We start from the raw sequence: 15855 nt of genomic DNA, 5'->3' as shown, positions 1-15855 counted from the left end.
GAGGTAGCCACAGCCGTGAACTACCGCACTGTACACTGGTTGATAAAGAGATAGTAGTATACTCGTAACAACTAGTATGACACTATGACGACGGTATAAAGAATGAAAAAAAAACCACGGTTAGGTGGTATATATTATAATAATAATACAATTATGGATGGACGGACTGCCTGCCGACTGCCGACACAGAGGTAGCCACAGCCGTGAACTACCGCACTGTACACTGGTTGATAAAGAGATAGTAGTATACTCGTAACAACTAGTATGACACTATGACGACGGTATAAAGAATGCAAAAAAAACCACAGTTAGGTGGTATATATTATAATAATAATACAATTATGGATGGACGGACTGCCTGCCGACTGCCGACACAGAGGTAGCCACAGCCGTGAACTACCGCACTGTACACTGGTTGATAAAGAGATAGTAGTATACTCGTAACAACTAGTATGACACTATGACGGTATAAAGAATGAAAAAAAAACCACGGTTAGGTGGTATATATTATAATAATAATACAATTATGGATGGACGGACTGCCTGCCGACTGCCGACACAGAGGTAGCCACAGCCGTGAACTACCGCACTGTACACTGGTTGATAAAGAGATAGTAGTATACTCGTAACAATTAGGATGACACTATGACGGTATAAAGAATGAAAAAAAAACCACGGTTAGGTGGTAGGTATATAATAATAAATAATACAATTCTGGTCGGACGGACTGCCTGCCGTGTGCCGACACAGAGGTAGCCACAGCCGTGAACTACCGCACTGTACACTGGTTGATAAAGAGATAGTAGTATACTCGTAACAATTAGGATGACACTATGACGGTATAAAGAATGAAAAAAAAACCACGGTTAGGTGGTAGGTATATAATAATAAATAATACAATTCTGGTCGGACGGACTGCCTGCCGTGTGCCGACACAGAGGTAGCCACAGCCGTGAACTACCGCACTGTACACTGGTTGATAAAGAGATAGTAGTATACTCGTAACAATTAGGATGACACTATGACGGTATAAAGAATGAAAAAAAAACCACGGTTAGGTGGTAGGTATATAATAATAAATAATACAATTCTGGTCGGACGGACTGCCTGCCGTGTGCCGACACAGAGGTAGCCACAGCCGTGAACTACCGCACTGTACACTGGTTGATAAAGAGATAGTAGTATACTCGTAACAATTAGGATGACACTATGACGGTATAAAGAATGAAAAAAAAACCACGGTTAGGTGGTAGGTATATAATAATAAATAATACAATTCTGGTCGGACGGACTGCCTGCCGTGTGCCGACACAGAGGTAGCCACAGCCGTGAACTACCGCACTGTACACTGGTTGATAAAGAGATAGTAGTATACTCGTAACAATTAGGATGACACTATGACGGTATAAAGAATGAAAAAAAAACCACGGTTAGGTGGTAGGTATATAATAATAAATAATACAATTCTGGTCGGACGGACTGCCTGCCGTGTGCCGACACAGAGGTAGCCACAGCCGTGAACTACCGCACTGTACTGTGTCTGCTGCTAATATAGACTGGTTGATATTTAAAGAGATATTAGTAGTATACAACAATACTATACTGGTGGTCAGGCACTGGTCACCACTCCTGCAGCAAAAGTGTGCACTGTTAATTAATATAATTGTACTCCTGGCTCCTGCTAACAACCTGCAGTGCTCCCCAGTCTCCCCCACAATTAATTATAAGCTTTTAATTTATACATTGATGACTGTGCAGCACACTGGGCTGAGCTGAGTGCACACAGACTGAGTCACACTGTGTGACTGACTGTGCTGTGTATCGTTTTTTTTTTCAGGCAGAGAACGGATATAGCAGAGAGAAGTGAACGGATATATTATATTAAATAAAAGTTAACTAGCAACTGCACTGGTCACTGACTGTGGTAAACTAACTCTGTCTGCGACTCTGCACAATCTCTCTCTATCTAATCTATCTATCTCTATTCTAATGGAGAGGACGCCAGACACGTCCTCTCCCTATCAATCTCAATGCACGAGTGAAAATGGCGGCGACGCGCGGCTCCTTATATAGAATCCGAGTCTCGCGAGAATCCGACAGCGTCATGATGACGTTCGGGCGCGCTCGGGTTAACCGAGCAAGGCGGGAAGATCCGAGTCGCTCGGACCCGTGGAAAAAAAAGTGAAGTTCGTGCGGGTTCGGATTCAAAGAAACCGAACCCGCTCATCTCTAGTGTACACACGGTGAGATATTTTCTTATGATATTGACTATATAGTCAAAATCATAAGAAAAGTTAGTGCAGATCGCAAGGTGAAAGTCACTTTGCGATCCCAATTCGATGCCGATGCGCGGCCCCGCGTGGTCGGCATCGCAAGAATAGATAGACTGTGCAGGCAAGTAAATTTTGACTATCTCTGTAGAAAAGATAGTCAAAATTGACACATAGCCAAAATTGCACATAGTCAGTATCGCAAGCACATAATGAGTGTACTTGCAATACTGACTATGTCCCGATCTAGCTCCTGTCGCATAGTGAGAATCGGGCATAGCCTGAATCTCACCGTGTGTATGGGCCTCTACAGGTGACCATCCTAATCATCTCTCCTTCACTTCACAGTAATGTCATTGTTAGTGATACATTATTTGCATCAAGCATCAAAAGGAAACTTGGGTATAAGAGTCTGGCCGGCATATCACTTATTGCATGACGACCTTGTGCCTGCACTGTACTGTATGTAGACGGAGCATTTGGTTTTGCTAATGACTTACATAGACTCCATAAGAGGGCATGCCGACATAGCATATTGTTGAATGTTAACATGTATGATCTTAAACTCCATCTATAAATGTTCTGTTGCCAGACTTCCAATATGCTCAGAATATTGGGGGTAAGTTGATCGCAGCAGGAATTTTTTTAGCAGTTGGGCAAAACCATGTGCACTGCAGGGGAGGCAGATATAACATGTGCAGAAAGAGTTAGATTTGGGTGGGTTATTTTATTTCTGTGCAGGGTAAATACTGGCTGCTTTATTTTTACACTGCAAATTAAATTGCAGATTGAACACACCACACCCAAATCTAAAGGGCCCTACAGAGCTGCCCGGCGGCGGATACGGCTGACGGACGACCCGGCGGCGGGGGGGCAGTGACGGGGGGAGTGAAGTTTCTTCACTCCCCCCGGCACCCGGCTCCATAGAACTGCAGGCAAATATGGACGAGATCGTCCATATTGGCCTACATGTACAGCCGACGGGGGACCAGCGATGAACGAGCGCGGGGCCGCGCATCGTTCATCGCTGGAGCCTCCACACTGAAAGATATGAACGAGTTCTCGTTCATTTATGAACGAGATCGTTCATATCTTTCAAACAAATCGGCATGTGTGTAGGGCCTATAACTCTCTCTGCACGTGTTAAATCTGCTTCCTCTGCAGTGCACATAGGGGGTAATTCCAAGTTGATCGCAGCAGGATTTTTGTTAGCAATTGGGCAAAACCATGTGCACTGCAGGGGAGGCAGATATAACATGTACAGAGAGAGTTAGATTTGGGTGTGGTGTGTTCAATCTGCAATCTAATTTGCAGTGTAAAAATAAAGCAGCCAGTATTTACCCTGCACAGAAATAAAATAACCCACCCAAATCTAACTCTTTCTGCACATGTTATATCTGCCTCCCCTGCAGTGCACATGGTTTTGCCCAATTGCTATCAAAAATCCTGCTGCGATCAACTTGGAATTATCCCCATGGTTTTGCCCAACTGCTAAAAAATTTCCTGCTGCGACCAACTTGGAATTACCCCCATTGCTACTGTGACAGATGATTTAGTTAGTATATGCTAGCTGGAGTACCTGGGATTTTAAGAATGTCTGTTTACAAAAATAAATGTAAATATTAAACACACAGTATTAATAACATTGTAGATAGCTGAATACCCGTGCTTTGGTACGGGATGAGGATGGTAAATTATAATGATAGTTTGTTAATTTACGTTGATTGGAGATCTAGTATATAGGCATATCTTGCTTCCCTGATGTACTTTGTGTAGTAGTGGTACACCCCTTTTTGGTCCACCAATGGACCCTGCTCTTCCCACTATAGAACTCTCAGTCTGTGGCTTCCTGCTGCCTCCATTCCCCTCCTCACATCATGTCACTGGCCCTGTCACATGCAGCCCTGTCATCACTGAGATATCATGCATGTCCTGATATAGTGTGTGCTGCTGGCCTACCCCTAGGGGTGCTCCTGGTGTGTTACCCTCACAGTGTTTGTTCCGAGAGTGTAAGTCATATGTGTAGCAAGTTTGGTGTAAATTGCTCCAGGCATTCCAGAGTTATGCTGACTGCTGAAAAACTCTGTGCTGCTGCATCACCCCTAGGGGGGCTAGGGGTGTCTTACCCCCACAGTGTTTGTTCTCAGCATGCAAGTCATATATGAACCAAGTTTGTTGTAAATTGGTCAAGGTATTCGGGAGTTATGCTGGCTCCTGACATACTCTGTGCTGCTGTCCCTCCCCTAGGGGTGTCTAACCCCCACAGAGTTTGTTTGCAGATTGTAAGTCAGATGTGTAGCAAGTTTGGTGTAAATTGCTCCAGGCCTTCCACAGTTATGCTGTCTGCTGACATACTATGTGCTGCTGTCCCACCCCTAGGGGTGCTAGGGGTGTCTTACCCCCACAGTGTTTGTTTCCACTGTAAAAGTCATATGTGTACCAAGTTTGTTGTAAATTGCTGCAGGCATTCCAGAGTTATGCTGTTTGCTGAAATACTCAGTGCTGCTGCCTCACCCCTAGGGGTGCTAGGGGTGTCTTCCTCCAACAGTGTTTGTTCCCAGATTGTAAGGCATATGTGTACCAAGTTTTGAGTACATTGCTCCAGCAATTCTGGAGTTATGCTGTCTCCTGATATACTCTGATAACACCCTAGGGGGTGTTAGGGATTTCTAATTGTTTTAGTTGCCTCCGCCATGTTTTAATACGCTCGTATGTAAAATTTCACGATCGTCGCTTGTAAACTGTGGATTTGTATAGAAAGACAGAATTACGGATTTTCGCTTTTATATAGTAGATACACTTAGAGTTTACTTTGATATGTGACTGTCATACTTGCCAACATTTTATAACAAGTTCCAGGGATGCTTGGTGGCTGAGCCCAGTGCATGGTGGAATGTCAAGTGCGGATATCTGTTTAGGATGTCTTTGGTGCACTACAACTCCCATCGTGTCATTTTTACTGGACTTCATTATAATGTGATGATTTGTTTTTAATTCATGTTAATTACTCATGTTTCATACATGTTCATTTATACCTCTTAATGTGCACATAACACAGTGTTTATAGGGCTTAATTCAGACCTGATCGCTCGCTAGCGTTTTTTGCAGCGCTGCCATCAGGTCAGAACTGCGCATGCGTATGCACCGCAATGTGCAGGCACGTTGCACAGGTACTAAGCGGTTCGTTGCTCTGCGATGGGTTTGTGCAAAGAATCCATTTGCATGGGCGATCGCAAGGAGATTGACAGGAAGAAGGCATTTGTGGGTGTCAACTGTCCATTTTCTGGGAGTGGTTGGAAAAACGCAGGCGTTCCCAAGCAGGTCCCGGACAGGTTGAGGTGACCGCAGCGGCTGAGTAAGTCCTGAGCTACTCAGAAACTGCACAAAATCTTTTTGTACCGCTCGGCTGCACATGCGATCGCACACTTGCACAGCTAAAATACACTCCCCAGTGGACGGCGACTATGTAAACGCAGGACTGCAAAAAACAGCTAGCGAGTGATCAGGTCTGAATTGGCCCCATAGATCCTCCAGAAACCCCATGGGGCTGTTTTACTGGTCCATGTCAGGTTTGGCCATACAAGTGTGAGGTCAAATTGATGAATAATCCTGGGCCACAGCTCCAGAGGCGGGATGGACCTGCGTGTGGCCAGCTGAACAGTGGAGACATCAGATAACAGCCGATGTCCTCTCATGCTTTACAGTGTTTAGTTGCAAAATTGGTGGTGGTGGTGGTGGGTGTTTGGTAGGCTAAAGCACTGGGGCACCTTACAAATACTGGAGTCTATTTACTAAGCCTTGGAGAGAGATATAGTGGACGGAGATAAGTACCAGCCAATCAGCTGCTAACTGTCATATTATAGGCTGGGTTTGAAAAATGACAGGAGCTGATTGGCTGGTACTTTATCTCCATCCACTTTCTCTCTCTCCAAGGCTTAGTACATAGACCCCATTGTATGCAGTGGATGTGGTGGTGATGAAATGGTTAAAAAATAGATACTTTTTTGCTGGTGAGCTACAGGGCCCAGATATCACACACTTACCAAGTTCTTGGCTGCTAGTTTGGAGAGGTATGACGCAACCATGTGGGCAGTGCAGGGGCATGACAGCAGAATGGCATCATCACGGCACAGTATATAAAGCCACGATTACATCATTGTAAAGCGGAGGAAGGGGCCATGATGATGAGACTCAGCAGGAATAGCGTCATCAGCTTGCCTGGACTGGTCACTTTACACGGGAAGTTGGCATCAGCGTGTGGAACTGAGGCATTACTGTAGATATGCATACACCTTGGTGCCTGCTATCCTGGAGTCTTCAAGACATTGCGGGAGAATAGGCAAGTACCATATGCTCTATCATGCTTTGGGATCGTGTAACCGTCGGTTGGGATCCCAGCAGTCAGCATCTTGATGCCGGGATCCTAGCCGCCAGATTGCCAGTGGGGGTACGAGTGCAACAGAGCCCCATGCGGGCTCGCCAAGGGCGTAGCTACCATGGGTGCAGGGAGTGCAGATGCTATGGGATCCAGAGCTGAGAGGGGCCACCTTCCCTGTCACAGTTACATGTGTTATATACAGGGTGTAGCTACCATAGGTGCAGGGAGTGCAGATGCTATGGGGCCCAGTGCTGAGAGGGGCCACCTTCCCTGTCACAGTTACATGTGTTATATACAGGGTATAGCTACCATAGGTGCACGGAGAGCAGCTGCTATGGGGCCCAGTGCTGAGAGGGGCCACCTTCCCTGTCACAGTTACATGTGTTATATACAGGGTTTAGCTACCATAGGTGCAGGGTGTGCAGCTGCTATGGGGCCCAGTGCTGAGAGGGGCCTCCTTCCCTGTCACAGTTACATGTGTTATATACAGGGCGTGGCTACCATAGGTGCAGGGAGTGCAGCTGCTATGGGGCCCAGTGCTGAGAGAGGCCACCTTCCCTATCACAGTTACATGTGTTATATACAGGGCGTAGCTACCATAGGTGCAGGGAGTGCAGCTGCTATGGGGCCCAGTGCTGAGAGAGGCCACCTTCCCTGTCACAGTTACACGTGTTATATACAATGGTTGCAGCTACCATAGGTGTGAGGAGTGCAGCTGCTATGGGGCCGAGTGCTGAGAGGGGCCACCTTCCCTGTCACAGTTACACGTGTTATATACAATGGTTGCAGCTAACATAGGTGCAGGGAGTGCAGATGCTATGGGATCCAGAGCTGAGAGGGGCCACCTTCCCTGTCACAGTTACATGTGTTATATACAGGGTGTAGCTACCATAGGTGCAGGGAGTGCAGATGCTATGGGGCCCAGTGCTGAGAGGGGCCACCTTCCCTGTCACAGTTACATGTGTTATATACAGGGTATAGCTACAATAGGTGCACGGAGAGCAGCTGCTATGGGGCCCAGTGCTGAGAGGGGCCACCTTCCCTGTCACAGTTACATGTGTTATATACAGGGTTTAGCTACCATAGGTGCAGGGTGTGCAGCTGCTATGGGGCCCAGTGCTGAGAGGGGCCTCCTTCACTGTCACAGTTACATGTGTTATATACAGGGCGTGGCTACCATAGGTGCAGGGTGTGCAGCTGCTATGGGGCCCAGTGCTGAGAGGGGCCTCCTTCCCTGTCACAGTTACATGTGTTATATACAGGGCGTGGCTACCATAGGTGCAGGGAGTGCAGCTGCTATGGGGCCCAGTGCTGAGAGAGGCCACCTTCCCTATCACAGTTACATGTGTTATATACAGGGCGTAGCTACCATAGGTGCAGGGAGTGCAGCTGCTATGGGGCCCAGTGCTGAGATAGGCCACCTTCCCTGTCACAGTTACACGTGTTATATACAATGGTTGCAGCTACCATAGGTGTGAGGAGTGCAGCTGCTATGGGGCCGAGTGCTGAGAGCGGCCACCTTCCCTGTCACAGTTACATGTGTTATATACAAGGATGTAGCTACCATAAGTGCAGGGAGTGCAGCTGCTATGCAGAGCTGAGAAGGGCAACCTTCCCTGTCACATTTACATGTGTTATATGCAGGGTGTAGCTACCATAGGTGCAGCTGCTTTGGGACCCACAGCTGAGAGGGGCCACCTTCCCTGTCACAGTTACATGTGTTATATACAAGGGTGTAGCTACCATAGGTGCAGGGAGTGCATCTAGAACCAACCAACCAACCAACCAACCAACCAACCAACCAACCAACCAACCAACCAACCAACCAACTGTATAGCAAAAACAAAACCTGTGTCATTACCAAGAATAAAAGGATTCAAATATTTCAAACCTGTGCATGCTGTCTCACAATTACTAGCAGGGATGCAGCAAAGAGGGTGATATGCCCTGGGTGACAGAAGGATGGGATCCAGGGTGCAGCTGTGAGAGCAGAGAGAGCAGGCAGGGTGCAGCTAGAGAGCAGGGATGGCAGGCCAGCCTACAGTTATCCCCTCCCAAGGACTGTGCTCTGCAAAAATAGGCTTCATGGCACTGTCTCCTCTGCCTATCCATGCATGGTTTTGCCACCTTCTCACTGATAGCAACAACCTCAGTGGGACCTGCCTGTCAGGCAGATGCTTCCTGATTCCTGAACAGAGTGGCTGCAACAGGAGATGAACATATTTAGGGGATTAGATCTCCAACATTTATTAGGATTAAGGTTTTTTTAATGAGACCGAGGAATGTAATTAGGAGTTACATAGCAGACACTAATGCTGTCTGTATTAAATCACTGTTGTTAATGTACAGTATGGTGTAACTAATGCTGTCTGTAGTATACTGTGGACACTAATGCTGTCTGTGGTATTTGGCAATCGCTAATACCATCTGTAATATATGGCAGACACTAATGCTATCAGTAGTATATAGTGGACACTAATACTGTCTATATTGGACACTAATGCTATCTGTAGTATAGGTGGTTGCTAAAGCAGTATTATTTAACAGTTACTAATGCTTGAATGCATTATATAGTAGTTGCAAATGCTGTCTGTACAGTATGGTGGCCCTGTAGGTAGAGGGGGACTACTATCACCTGGGATGGGGACAGCGGTATGCGTAGGGAAGGGGTGAGGCATTTATGGAGTCTTTGCCAGAGGTAACAGAATGCTACAGTAGCTTTTGCCCTTATTACTACTGTACATTGGTGATTCTACAATGGGTGCAATGTACCCATGGTTTAATACGTAACTTTCCGGAGTCCTGCGTGGGGTGCTGCAGCCGCAGCAAAGATTACAGCCAAAATGGATGCGCAATAGTGAAATTAGTCTCTGGACTATGGCAGGCGCCATGTTTCCGGAGACCTGCACATGTGCAGTAGTCTCCGGCACAATGCCATACCCTACTGCTCTGTGGAGAGGAGGGGGCTTATCCGGAGTCTGCACATGGAGCCCCTCCTCTGTTAAAATGCCTCTGCTACAGTTGTATTTGAATTTCAACAATGTGTGCCTAAATTTCTTTCTATTGATTGGAGATGGATGTACCATGCATTAGAATAGCTGGCTGTGATCTGATTAATGGTGTGTACACACGGTGAGATATTTTCTTACAATTTTGACTGTACAGTCAAAATCGTATGAAAAGTTAGTGCAGATGGCAAGGTGAAAGTCACCTTGCGATCCTGATGCAATGCCGATGCGCGCTCCCACGTGGTCGGCATCGCAAGAATATATACACTGTGCAGGCAAGTAAATTTTGACTCTCTCTATAGAAGACATAGTCAAAATTGACACTTTGCCAAAATCGCACATAGTCAGTATCGCAAGCACAAGCACAGTCATTACGTGCTTGCGATACCGACTTAGGGGGTCATTCCGACCCGATCGCTCGCTGCAGTTTCTCGCAGCACAGTGATCAGGTCAGGTCGGAACTGCGCATGCACCGGCGCTGCAGTGCGCCGGCTCATGGCAGCCGTCATTGTCTAGCGATCACCTATGAGGCAGAGGCGGTCGCTGGGCGGGAGGGGGCTGGACGGCAGCGTTAAGCCGCCGTTTAGTGGGAGCAGTTTAGTGGGACTGTTGGGGAGCGGTCCACGGTGGCTGTGTGATGTCACACGCAGCCACTGCGGGCCAGGGAGTGATGAGTAGCTCCCGGCTAGCATGCTAAATCTGACCTGGTCGGGAGCTACTCTTGAAGTGCAAAGGCATTGCCACTGTGTGATGCCTTTGCACTTCTGCGGGGGGGGGGGGGGGGAGGGCTGTACTGACATGCGGGGTGGACTAGCCCTGTGCTGGGCGTACCCCCTCATGTCAGTGTGAATGATCGTAGCTGTGCTAACTTTAGCACAGCTACGATCAACTCGGAATGACCCCCACAGTCCCTGTCACATGGCGAGATTCGGGCTATCCCCGATTCTCACTAAGTGTACACACCTTAAGAAGCAAAATCATAAATGACTGACAGGGTCATGGATTGAGGGGAGTGCTTTTAATTCTTTAATTTAGGACAAATTTATATATACAGTATATAGTATTGTGTTTTTTTTATTATTATTTAATACAGGCATTCCCAACCTCAGTCCTCAAGGCACACTAACAGTCCTGGTTTTAGTGATATCCAGGCTTGAACACAGGTGACTTAATTAGTACCTCAGTTATTTTGATTTAACCAAAACCAAAATTTGTGCTGAAGCCTGGATATCACTAAAACCTTCACTGCTGGTGTGCCTAGAGGACCGCGGTTGGGAATGCCTGATTTAATAGAATGATCACTTTCTTTATTTCCAAAACTAGAAAACAAACATACAGCACCATACACATATAAACCAGGTCACAAAGGAGCTCACAGTGTAGGAGGGATGAGATCTACGATAAATATTCCCAATGGGCGCATAATAATTCATATGCACAACAAAATGTCAAAGTATATAAACATAATTTATTCACATAAGTTGATGTTGGTAAACCTCCTGGGGGTATACAATTGCAGTTTATACATGCAAAACAGCTAATATAAAATAGACAATTAAAAAAGGCACTGCTGCTGTGAAGTTTCTCCAGCACATGATAATCAATAATGCTACTTTTTAAGGGACCTGCAATATGAAACGACTCCAATGAGAATAAATGCCAGGAAATGGTATATTACCAAATGGGGTACATCCAAACGATGGAGACCCTCAGTCCTAAGCAGCCAATGTCAACGCCCACAGGTGGTCACTGTGTGTAGAAGCCCCGCATGCACCAGTATGCTTGGTGGCAGCACATGATAGATGCCAGTTAGCTGGTCAGGGATGTCGCCACACCGATCAATGTAAGTATGCAGCCAGTTCGTTTTAGCACCGCTAGGGTCCACACAGAGCGGCGGCAAGGCTAGAGTGGCACATGATGGTGAGCAGTGAGGGTTTATCTCCCACAGTGTCAGCAGCAAACGGAGCTGTAACCCACTGATCGCAAATGTAGCTGCAGTTGTAAATTCTGGATGAAAGGTGTTTACACAGCAATATCCCCTTATGTTCCTTCCTGCTTCATATGGAGTCTGTTTGTAAGTGCAGGATATTCTTAGTAGCAAAGAGGTACCAACAGCTTTGTATCTTCGACGCGTTTCCCCGCACTACAAGGCGGCTTTTTCAAGAAGCAAAGTAGGAGGGACGGGATCTGCATGAAATGCAAGGAGAAAAATAGTGATGTGCTCTCATTCACCTAGCATTTTTGCACCATATGGGGCGTGATGTTTGGTGTGAACTTAGATGCTCCGCTAAAGTAATGATTACATTTCCCCCCCCTAAATTTTACATCATGGCCACACAGTGGCGTAAGTTTGTCCCAGTTGCCTGGAGGCAAGATAAATATTGTTGAAGAAGAGGTGCCCCCCTCAAAGCAGGAGCCCGGCGGCAGTTGACTCCATTGCTTCCCACAGTTATGCCTCTGTGGCCACATACAAACTCATTCAAAGAGTACTAGACACACTTAGTCACAAAGAATTAAGCATAAAGATACATGGCGCAAGGCAAGTACTCGTCGCTCACAATGGAACTTTTGCCCTGTTTTCTAATTCTATTAGTGATTTAGTCGCATACAGAAGTATATGAAAAGTCAGCACCAGTAGACAGCATACCCTCGTAATGTATGTTTGTTGCATATTTTGAGGAAAAAAGTCTCTGGCGGTATGCTTGCAATATAAATAAATAAGTTGTAATAATGATCATTAACATATTCTCCAACTTATTTACTTCAGGACAGGTCCCTCAAATGATCTGAAACATTAAGGGACTTTTGTGGCTAATCAGCAAGCATGCTAAGATGCTGTCAATGTGTCAGTCCAACACCCCCTGCATATCAGTCCCAACTCATACAGTATCATGCAAATCAGGAGTGGGCAACCTTGTAGCAGTAATATCATTATTTATCTTCTATGTAAGAAATAGCCATATTATTTGAAGCAGACCAGTAGTGAATCTTTGGGTGTACTTGCTCAATAACAGATTATATATGCTATATCTACACTGTTTATGGAATTTTATTACCCAGTATTTAACATTTTATATATTTGTTTTCATGCGTAGCTAAAATATGCTAAGTTGCTTTAGAAGTACACATATAAGTTTCTTTATAGACTATTGACAAGCTTGAAGTAAATAGAAGTAATTTACAATAGACAGTATAAGCAACAATGGGGCAGATGTATTAAGCCTGGAGAAGGGATAAAGAAGTTATAAGTGCAAGGTGTTAACGCACCAACCAGTCAGCTCCTAAACGAGGTTACACATGGAGAGATCCATGCTTAAATTCTAAGCAATCTGACTAGATTGTTTAGAAATTAAGCACGGATCTCTCCATGTGTAGGGTGACGGCGACAGCGATGTGCGGTTCCCCGCGTCACTATTGCCGGATCTAGATTTGGCATGCATGCATGCCAAATCTAATGAGATCGCTCATTTCAACGCTGGGTGAAATGAGCGGCTCCCCCTCACTCAGCACACATTGCGCTGTGTGCTGAGCGTGGGGAGAGATGTGTGCTGAGCGGTCTGTGCTAGATCTGTAATTACTGGTTGGTGCGTTTTCTGTAATGACTGGTTGACTGGTTGGTGCGTTTTCACCTTCCACTTATCACTGCTTTATCATTGCTTTATCCCTTCTCCAGGTTAATACATCTGCCCAATTGCTGCTTTCTACAATCTCTGGATTTTTATATTTCATAGTAAGTTGACTGAAAGGTGTCAAACATTGTTATTACATTTTGCATGCAATTTGGATGCAGTGTTCATACTTGAATCCTAACAAGAAGTTTATTTTTCCCTACATACATTTTCTATTACAATAACCATTACATGTGTCCTTAGAAATGTACAGCATAGCTAGTCATACATTGCACAATGGGGGTAATTCCAAGTTGATCGCAGCAGGAAATTTTTTAGCAGTTGGGCAAAACCATGTGCACTGCAGGGGGTGGCGGGGCAGATATAACATTTGCAGAGAGAGTTAGATTTGGGTGGGTTATAGTGTTTCTGTGTAGGGTAAATACTGGCTGCTTTATTGTTACACTGCAAATTAGATTGCAGTTTAAAAACACACCACACCCAAATCTAACTCTCTCTGCACATGTTAAATCTGCCTCCCCTGCAGTGCACATGGTTTTGCCCAACTGCTAAAAAATGTCCTGCTGCGATCATCTTGGAATTACCCCCAATGAGTAGGTATTTTGGGAAATGTCATCCTACACACAAAGAAGGGGAACTGCCCCTGAAATGTTAGTGTGTTCTTTTATGTTCTTGCACAAAGGTACTGTACCTCTAATGATAATGAATTACAAACTGTGTCCAACCTCTAGACATATTTTTCATGCATACTTCTAGAGATTTTTTTGGCTACGCCCTGATCTTGTGAAGCACAAGACACACAGGGAGATCAGGAAAAATAATAAGCAGAATGTGAACTATGGTGGTCATTCTGAGATGTTCGCTAGCTGCATTCGTTCAAAAAAAGGCACTTCTGCACATGCGTATGTGGCGCAATGTGTACGTGCGGCGTACTATTACAACGAATGAAGTTTTACACAGGGTCTAGCGATGCTTTTCAGTCGCACAGCCGCAGAGTGATTGACATGAAGGGGGTGTTTCTGGGTGTTAACTGACAGTTTTCAGGGAGTGTTCGGAAAAACGCAGGTGTGCCAGGGAAAATGCAGGCGTGGCTGGCCGAACGCAGGGCGTGTTTGTGACGTCAAATCAGGAACTGAACAGTCTGCAGTGATCCCAAGAGCTGAGTAGGTTTTGAGCTACTCTGAAACTGCACAATTTATCTTGTAGCCGCTCTGCGATCCCTTCGTTCGCACTTCTGCTAAGCTAAAATACACTCCCAGTGGGTGGCGGCATAGCGTTTGCACGGCTGCTAAAAACTGCTAGCGAGCGATCAACTCGGAATGACCACCTATGTCACTTACAGTATATGGATTAGATTGATTGTATCTGCACTTTGCATGTAAACAAGCACAGAAAAATACACATAAAGTGAACATGACCAAGCCTTAAGGAGTATTTGAGTTGTTATAGTTTTGCAAATCACATTTACACATGGGATGTTGATGGAGTTACCTCACTGTGTAGACAGACAATCTTTATAGAACAGATGTGTAGAGTAATCTCTCCTCTTATTTTAGGTGACAATAATCTAAGTGATCCTGTGAATATCATCCTACCCGAATCCCATCTATGTGCCTGATTGGAGTTGTGTTTGTGCTGTTTTGTATTTATTTTGTTTGTTTTTTGTTTTTATGTTTTTTTTTCAGCTTCTTTCTACTGCACATTGTTGTCCTCTTCACTGTAAATAGCTGTAAATAATAAGATTTTAGGAATTTATACATTAAATTAATACATTTTTTACAATACTGTTTTTGTAAACTTTATCCTAGAGCATTTTCTGATAACAATAATATAAAATTGCTAAACAATACATATTATATATATCCCCAAAATTGTTTATGTGCTTTCAACCAATGTGAAACATGTATGCTTCAATACTTTTAGTACATTTTAACTGTTACAGGTACTGAATTACCCTCACACTGGCCTGAAGTGATTTTAAGAGCAATCTTTGTTACTGTTTGTGAAATGTAAAGAGTAAGTTATGCAACTTTAGAGCAAACACTGCACCAGGAAAGTAAATGTATAAAAGTCACACTATACATAGAAACAAAAGTAGTTGCAAGTATAGTGTACTGTAGTTCTTCCACATACATTCTGAGTTCTGACACAATACTATTTCCAAAACATCTATACAATAACTATCTCCCTCACATTACCATAACTTCCGTGGGGACTCGTTACAGTACTTCCTTCACAGGAAAACCGTATGGCCATGCAAATGTGACTGTCAAATATATGCCCTTTGCTTTTCAGCCTGCTCTGCCATCTTGACTGCTCCTGTTCACTACCTTACTTCATTAGAAGACATAACTAAAGCAGGGGCAGAACTATAATTTGTGCAGCAGGTGCATTGCACCCGGGTCCGTGAGGACTAAGGGGCCCACTGCTGCCCAGACCAGCAATGAGTTATCCCCTGGCTCCTCCCCCTGCAGACCATTTTGAGCAATGTTAGATGCATGGCCCAGTGCAAAGAGCAGGATTGCCCCCCCCCCCCCACACTGCCTGAGGGACCTGCCCCTTACCTTAGG

At 45.1% G+C, this 15855-nt stretch overlaps 1 protein-coding gene across 4 annotated transcripts in view; it reads left to right on the top strand.

Annotated features, from left to right (window-relative positions):
- Positions 1-15067, top strand: part of IL17REL (interleukin 17 receptor E like) — a 119451-nt gene extending 104384 nt beyond the window's left edge. For 3 of the 4 annotated variants that reach the window (XM_063927142.1, XM_063927140.1, XM_063927141.1), the window contains exon 10: positions 14842-15067. In XM_063927142.1, coding sequence (XP_063783212.1) covers positions 14842-14903 — 62 coding nt within the window. In that variant the 3' untranslated portion in view covers positions 14904-15067. Of the gene's footprint in view, positions 1-13329; positions 13387-14841 lie in introns of all 4 variants that reach the window. The other variant, XR_010179411.1, reaches the window with a different exon arrangement.
- The last annotated feature ends 788 nt before the right edge of the window (positions 15068-15855 follow it).

Source organism: Pseudophryne corroboree, chromosome 6 (assembly GCF_028390025.1).
Source record: "Pseudophryne corroboree isolate aPseCor3 chromosome 6, aPseCor3.hap2, whole genome shotgun sequence".
NCBI lineage: Eukaryota > Metazoa > Chordata > Amphibia > Anura > Myobatrachidae > Pseudophryne > Pseudophryne corroboree.
This window is presented reverse-complemented; position numbering and strand designations above follow the sequence as displayed.